Here is an 8,468-nt window from a genome sequence, read left to right as displayed (position 1 = left end):
ACAAAAACGAAAATAAGATACTTGATATCTTGAGAGATATTCCTATATGTTAGTTGAGGTTTACACGTGTTGAAAAATTTTATTTATAAAATGTACCTGTTTTATGTTTATTTATTCATTAGTCTTTTATTATTACTATTTTTATGTTAGTATACTACTTATATTCTTTCTATATTTATTTATATTTTTTATGTGCATACGTAATACGACATAAAATAATTTTCTCTGTTTCAAAGCATGCTAAATTTTATATGTAGGTCGTAGCAAGCAACGAAAAACAAATTTCGAAAGAAAGAAGAAAAAAAAAGTTACAAAAACCATCGATAAAAGAGCTTTTGACGCTTCTGAAAACAAATGAGTCACAACGAACGCATGGGAAAATGAATCATCAATTTCACCCACATTCGAGTAGTAATAAAAATACTCATACAGAATGAATGACACGCAGTTTGAAACTCACAGAAAATATTTATTTAATCAATATTAGTCGTTTATTTTCTATGTGTAATATAATTAATTCACTAACCTTCTATTTGCAGAATGTATTGCATTGACAATTTTTGTTTATTTTTTTATTCCTTAATTTTAATTAATTAATTAATTTTATTTTTATTTATATTTTTTTTCTTTATTTTTAATGTATTTATTTTTTTATCTATTCATTTTCATTTTGTTTATTTATTTATATTTGTTCGTGGGTAATCAAGTAAAGGGGACCTGATCTGTCTTTTTTTCTATTTATTATACCTAAAGCAGCTACTGACGAAGACATCTGAAGCACATTAACATAACATCACAAAAGCACGCGCACACACAGCAACAGGAGACACATCCGTTACATCTCTAATAGGCATTACAAAATTCTGAATCATAAAGTAATAAAAAAAGAAGCGTATCAAAGTTCAACAGAAACTGCGCATGCGCCGGTTTCCTGATGACTACAGCTGGAATAGAGGAAAGGCGTCTCTAAGACGGAACATCCCGGCCCCCGTTGGACAGTTGTCCAACACCTTCTTCGAAAGGGAGTGGGCAGAGTCTGTTGATACTTCGCCGAAAAATTCCTTTAGGGGTTCTGATGTCTGCGACACGGACTAGTCCATCTGTTCCAGGATATATCCTTTCAATTCGGGCCAAGTTCCATTCCATGGGGCTCTTGCTATTATCCTTCAGGAGTACCAGCTGTCCGGGTTTGATGTTCAGTTCAGGTAGTTTCCATTTAGCTCGAGACTGCAAGGAGTTGAGATATTCTTGACTCCATCTTTTCCAAAATTTGGATCTAAGAGACTGGATGAGAGACCATCTAGAAGATAAAGAAATGTTAGTCAAGGAATCACTGGGTTCTGGTATTGACAACAGTGGTGCTCCCACCAAAAAATGGCCAGGTGTCAAAGGTTGAATATCAGCTGGATCGGCAGAAAGAGGACACAGTGGTCTTGAATTCAAAACTGCTTCAATCTGTGTCACCAGCGTAGTAAGCTCTTCAAAAGTCAACACTGTTGATTTAGTCACCTTCAACAAGATCCGTTTCATAGCTCCAATATTTGCCTCCCATAATCCACCGAAGTGAGGAGATGCTGGAGGTATGAAGTTCCACACTATACCTTCCTTGGCACAAAATCTTTGCACGGAATCCGATTTGCATGCTTTTAGCAGAGAATCCAAAATATTTTTTGCGCCCTTAAAATTAGTGGCATTATCACTCCATATGATTGAGGGTTTTGACCGCCTAGCTATGAATCTCCTAAGACAAGCTAAAAAACTCTCAGTAGTCAAATCAGACACTACTTCAAAATGAGTAGCTCTTGTACTAAAACATATGAAAATTGCAATGTATGATTTTAAAGTCACCCTAGATCTTTTTAGATTAGGTTTAGTAATTATGGGACCAGCGAAATCGAGTCCCACCTTTTCAAATGGTCGAGATGGGATAACTCGATCTCTTGGTAAATCGCCCATCATCTGTTGAATAGTTTTATTTTTTACTCTAAAACAGGTTAAGCATCTTTTGATTACACTTTTTACTTTGGCTTGACCAGCTGGTATCCAGTATTGCTGTCTAATTAAATACAGAGTAGTTTGAACACCGGAGTGGAGTGCTTTTTTATGAAAGTATTCTATAAGTGTATCTGTGAAATGGTGTTTCTTTGGTAAGAGTAGAGGAAATTTTTGTGAATCTGGAAGATCAGAAAATTTTAATCTTCCGCCTACTCTTAACAGTTCATCATTATCTAAGAATACATTTAAGTTCAGAAGGGGATTATTCTTTGGAAGAACTTTATTCCTTTTTAGACAATTTATTTCAAATTCAAACTCTCTCATTTGTATAATTTTTATTAAAGATTTTGTAGCATTTTGTAATTCTTTTACATTTAAATGATCTTTCTTTCTGTTTTGCAGAGCTGATTTACAATTATGTAAGAATCTTAAACACCATGCAGTTACTCTTATTAATTTGCCGAAAGAAGAATATCTTTTAATCAAATCATCATTTAATGGATTTACTTTTGCTATTGTAGAACTTATTAGAACATTCTTTTTCAATTCTAAATTGTCTGCGTCTTCTTTGATATTTGTCTCATTATTTATTTTAGCTAATTTAGGCCATTTACATTCATTTTTTAACAACCAATTTGGCCCATGCCACCAGAAGTTAGAGTTTCTCAGTTCATGTACCGTTAACCCTCTTGATATTAGATCAGCCGGATTATCAGTTCCAGGAGTGTGATTCCATTCAGTGGGATTGGTTATATTTTGGATTTCTTTAATTCTGTTTTTTACGAACACCTTAAATCTTTCAGGGTCACCCTTCATCCAATAGTAAACAATTGAAGAGTCAGTCCAGAAGAATCGTGTAACAGGAAAGTTAATGCACTTAACTATTTTACAGCCTAGTCTTGCTGCTAAAAGAGCACCCATTAGTTCTAATCTTGGGATCGAAAGTGTCTTTAGAGGGGCTACTCTACTTTTTGAAGCGACTAAATTTGATTTGATTTCCCCGTTTTTCAATAAGACTCTAATGTACGCTACAGTTCCATATGCCCTCTTAGAGGCGTCGGAGAAACAATGTAGTTGAGCTTCAACTATTTCAGTGGTTTTCGCTTCGGCGAAAAAATATCTAATAAGATGCAAATTTTTTATTTCTTCGCACCATTCATTTATTTCAGTGGTCAGTGTTTTCGGGAGAGGGTCATCCCAGTCTAATCCCAAGCACCAAATATCCTGTATTAGACATTTTATCTTGATGGTAAAAGGTCCTAAAAACCCCACTGGATCAAAAATGCGTCCAGCTACTTGAAGAACATATCGTTTGGAATTTATCTTTTTAGACAGGAATTTCTCTAAGCTTCGAGTGTCAAACTGGAATACATCTAAATCGGAATCCCAGGCCAATCCTAGCACTTTACAAGGAGTTAAAGCAGAGTTATCATTAATTGAATATTTTTCTTCGTCTATTTCTAAACCTGCCTCTCTCCATTTATCACGAAGCTCAACTGAGTTAGTTTTCCATTTCCTTAATTCCATGCTCGCTTCTTTAAAGATGTTATAACATTCTAGGCTTATTTTAAAAGCTGAATCAAAGTCTCTTTGGCTACAGATTAAATCGTCGACATACAATGATTTTTCTAGCATTTGACAAGTATTAGAAAATTGTTCTACATACCTCTTTAGATGGTATTGGATTGTAGCTGCAAGGAGGAAGGGGCTTGATTTGACACCGAAAAGAACTCGAGTCATCTTGAAAATTTCCTCTTCTTCCTTTTCCGGATCTTCCGTCCAGAAGAAACTAGTATAATTCTGATCTTCTTCGGCAATCTGTATTTGCAGAAAGGCCTTCTTTATGTCGGCAGTTATGGCAACAGCCTGTTCTCTAAAACCTATTAAAATCTCAAAAAGATCTGGAATGAGATTGATACCAGTATGTAAACAATCATTTAACGACAACTGTCCTTTCGCATGAGAACTTGCGTCAAATACCACTCTCAAACGAGTGGTAGTTTTATCTTCCCTTATTACCGCCCTGTGAGGCAAATAAAATGAAGGTTTTTCTTCTTCCCATGTTATAACTTTCTTAATGATACCTTCTTTTAAATGATCTTCAATAACAGCTTTATAATCTAAAAACAACGAATTATCTTTAATAAATTTTGATTTTAAATGCGAAAACCTCCTTTTAGCCACTTCAAAGTTATTAGCTAAATATTCTTTCATATTTGTTTTCCAAGGAAACTTTACAGTATATCTTTTATTTTGATAAACAATATTTTCTTCAAATTGTTTCATAATTTCTTTATCTACAGTATGTTTTTCGAAATCATCCTCTTCAACCCCTTCTACCCCTAAATTCTCAAGATCCCAAAATTGTTTAAGTTGGTCCGAAATATCCTTTTCATCTACTACAATCTTCATGGTCATTAAATCATTTGATAAACCTACGTGACCTTGCAAGCACCAACCAAAAATTGTTTCAGTCGCTACCAGTTTGTTATTTAATCTTTTTATTCTGCCTGAAACGATTTCATAATAATAATCTACACCAATTAATATTGAGATATTCTTGCCTCTATTATCAATAATATCAGCTAGCTGTAAATGCTTCAATTTATTGTACGTTTTAGTAATATTGTTGTTAGGTGCAGGAAGAGTAGTGGCTGAAATGTTTTCTGTAACCAAAGCTTCTACTTCAATACGTAAAGAGGGATCCTCACGGTTTTTTAATTCTACTCTCACTATATTGTAAGAATGTTCCTTTGCTTGTTTAGCGCCAAAAGAGTATACCGATAAAGATTCTTTTCTTATTACTTTTAACTTTAATTTTTCTGAAACTTCACGTGTTATAAATGTTCTCATACTTCCATTATCTAACATTAGTCGTACTGTTTCAAATTCATTTGTTTCATCATTGCGTACTAGGGCTGCACATGTTTGAAGAGATATATTACCGCGAAAGAAGCTTGTTTTGTTTTTATCGTAATGTGAAATTGCGGTAATTACGTTCTTATTATCTTTATTTAAATCGGACATGTTAGATTCTGCTTGAGAGCAAATAGATTTATTATGCTTCTTTCCACATATTTCACATGTCAAATATCTTCTCTGGCGGCATTCATTAACTCGATGTTTTGGCTTCAAGCATAAAAAACATCTGCCATCTTGTTTTAAAACACCTAGTTTCGTTTCTAAGTCGGTTTGAGAACATAACTCCGATCGATGCTCTCCTTTACAATATAAACAATTTTCGTTTAATGCTGACGCGGAAAAACATTGAAGATCTTTCGGTTTTGCGCTTGACCTTGGACTTCGCAATATATCATGCGAGCTAGCTGTGTTTCGACTGAAGTTGTTGAAAGGATTCTGTTTCGCTTTCGGGAGCGAATTTTCTTTGCGTCTATCGCCTTTTGAGGTATGCATAAACGCAGAGGATTCTCTACATTCAATTTCAATTCTTAAAAAATTTAGTAATTCAGTTACATTAAATTCGAACTTCACCGAATTATCAACTTTTTTTCTATTAAATTCAAGGACAAGATCTTCGGGAATCAATTTAATTAAAATGGGATAGAGTAAATGCCCATACATCTCTGAAGTAACTTTTAATGATTCTAAACTTCTTAAGTTTATCTCTACGGTATCATATAACTTCCTAAGACCATAAATATTATTTGAATCAGTTACTGGTACAAGATTTAGTAATTTTGACATGTGTGCGTTAATAACCAGTTCTTCTCTGCCAAATCTTTGTTTCAACAATTTTAAAGCCTGATCATAATTCTCGTCTGAGAGCGCAAAGCCATTAACCGCAATAGCGGCCGCACCCCCTAATAGTGACTTTAAATATGAGAATTTATCTATTTTTGACAGAGATTTGTTATTATCAATAGAATTTTGAAATTGATTCCAAAATTCTAACCAGCAACAGGGGTCTCCATAATATTTTTCAATTGTAAGTTTAGGCAATTTTATGGTCTTAAAATTATATTCGTTTACAGGTACGATGGCTGAACTTTCCTGAGTGTTGTTTATTGCATCTAAATTAGGATTTCCTGTAGCGCCTAATAAAGAAACATTTGATGATATTGATTGGCGCTCTGATTCGTCTTGTAAACATTTTAATTGCGCTGATAACTTGGACAAACAAACTATGATTTTTTCATTGTATTCGAAAGCCGACTCAATTTCGGTTTCGAATTCCTTATCATCTTTGATTAGATTTTGTATAGGTTTATCATAGTCTTTTAACTGTGTAGACGATATATTCAAATAATTTAAGGCCTCTTGCAAATCTTTGGTGGTAAGAGAATCTATTTTCTCCTCCAAATCGCTATTAATTTTGTTAATGTATTTTGTAACTGAAGATCTATGCAACCCTCTGGTTTTTCTCAATTTAGAAAGTTTATCCATCGTTCTTATATTTAATATTCAAAAACTCCAAATTAAAATTGTATTTCTAATACATCAAATTTCAATATCAATTTTAGATTTATTCATGCATTATCAATCAATATTTCAATAGTATTCTATCAGTAACCAATATCTTTAAAGCGAATATAGTATTAATATGTAACAAAAATTCAACTTCAAATATAAAAATCAAATTTCACTATATTGTTACATTCATTCCTTTTAACTTCGGACATTCCAATCCATGAAATTAAATTATTTTAAATGTCCGAGTTTCTCTTAAATAAAGGAAAATATTCGCTCACCTTTCTGGTTACTGATTCCTTTCGATCTTCTTAGCTGCTTTTCCATTAGATCAGGCCCCACGTTGGGCGCCAAAATGTTCGTGGGTAATCAAATAAAGGGGACCTGATCTGTCTTTTTTTCTATTTATTATACCTAAAGCAGCTACTGACGAAGACATCTGAAGCACATTAACATAACATCACAAAAGCACGCGCACACACAGCAACAGGAGACACATCCGTTACATCTCTAATAGGCATTACAAAATTCTGAATCATAAAGTAATAAAAAAAGAAGCGTATCAAAGTTCAACAGAAACTGCGCATGCGCCGGTTTCCTGATGACTACAGCTGGAATAGAGGAAAGGCGTCTCTAAGACGGAACAATATTTATATTTATTTATTTCGTGGAAGTCATTTATCCTTTTCAAACATTGCATATGAAATTTGTTTCATTTCGTTCCATAGCTTTAACTGCAGGTGCCTGAAGAATGGTAAAATTATTTTATGCTCTTCCCCATTCCCCTTTAAGGCTGGATTAAGTTTTCTAAGCAATTATCCTTAAGAGATAATTGCTTAGATACAAATCTGGGGGTCCTTTTTACATTTCAAAATCAATTTTTTTTTATCGATTTCAATTCTTTTTTTTTTAAAGTAGTTTTTCGAAGTAAGAAATTTGACAAATGCTTTTGTAAAATGCTTAGTTGCAAATGACTTTCTAAAAAGTTGGTTTCACTAAGTCACATATTAATAAATCATTGCTAATATGAAGTCTTTCTTTTTTTAAAAAAAATTATTTTAAACAAAATAATAATAATCATAAATTGCAATATTTTTCGATAAAACAATCAAAACAACAATATTTAACTCTTTTTTTTTGCCAGCGGCACTTAAAAGTATCGCTTAAATCATGCTGATATTTCAGTAATGTGACTTTTTTTAATGTGACTAAATGTTGTAATCGCCAATATTCGAATTCGAGATTTTGACAAATCGCAAGGTTTGAGAACTCCCGAAGTTCGGAAAACACATTTTTAGCATTATGTCTGTCTATATGTGAATACGAAAACTCAAAAATACTTTAAGCTAGACAGCTGAAATTTGGCGCATGGTCTTTACATCAAATTTTGAAAGAAATCCATTCAGTGGAAGTCTGTCTGTCCGGCTACAAGTCGAGTACAAATCATAATTACAAAACGCAAAGAATTATGTAGATAAAATTTAGTACACATGTTTAGCATCTAAAATATAGACAATTATCAAACTTTCAACTAAATCTTTTTATCGGGGATCCATTTGTCTGTCTATACTTTCACATGCTTGTAAATATAATAATTCATAATCGCAATGACAAACATCAATGAAATTTGGTATGTTATTACAATTGTAGTTTCATGTCAAATTTCGTTTTCAGTTAGTTTGTAAAAATGGCTTTCAAAATGCGTATTCATAAGATAGATTCCATAAAAATGATAGATTCGCATCTAAAACTATATTTCGAAGCTATTTTTTTTTTTTTTTTATCAATGCCATACAAGTTATTCGCATTCCTTACCACAAGGTCTACAATTTTATGCGGAAGAAGAGGTATTATTTTCTTACTTGAAAAAAAAAATGTCGATAATTTTTTGCTAAAGTTTTCATTGCTATTGATGGAAATTTTGATCTAAATTGACTAGAAATCGGCCTTTGGTGAAAGTTGTGGTTCGTTAAAAATAAATATGCATAATAAGAATTTAAAAAAAAATTATGGCACTTCTCAAAATTTCCAGTTTGGGTGACGTC

The 8,468-nt window shown here is 32.8% G+C and overlaps 1 protein-coding gene across 2 annotated transcripts; it reads right to left on the bottom strand.

Moving 5' to 3' along the window:
- Nucleotides 1-758: 758 nt before the first annotated feature.
- LOC129957401 (uncharacterized) lies at nucleotides 759-7,047 on the bottom strand. 2 transcript variants are annotated; one of them, XM_056069702.1, is made up of 2 exons: nucleotides 3,662-6,697; nucleotides 759-1,300 (listed from the first exon to the last, which is right to left on the bottom strand). In XM_056069702.1, exons 1-2 carry the CDS (start codon nucleotides 6,397-6,399, stop codon nucleotides 967-969), a joined length of 3,072 nt encoding a protein of 1,023 aa, XP_055925677.1. In that variant the 5' UTR covers nucleotides 6,400-6,697; the 3' UTR covers nucleotides 759-966. The 2 variants fall into 2 exon arrangements, 1 of the variants encoding a protein (XP_055925677.1); XR_008782760.1 differs by lacking the exon at nucleotides 3,662-6,697 and adding an exon at nucleotides 6,705-7,047 and having other exon boundaries at nucleotides 1,162-1,300.
- Between the last annotated feature and the right edge of the window lie 1,421 nt (nucleotides 7,048-8,468).

Source organism: Argiope bruennichi, chromosome 11 (assembly GCF_947563725.1).
Source record: "Argiope bruennichi chromosome 11, qqArgBrue1.1, whole genome shotgun sequence".
Classification (NCBI taxonomy): Eukaryota; Metazoa; Arthropoda; class Arachnida; order Araneae; family Araneidae; genus Argiope; species Argiope bruennichi.
The sequence above is the reverse complement of the archived record's forward strand: the minus strand, read 5'-3'. Positions and strand labels throughout refer to the sequence as shown.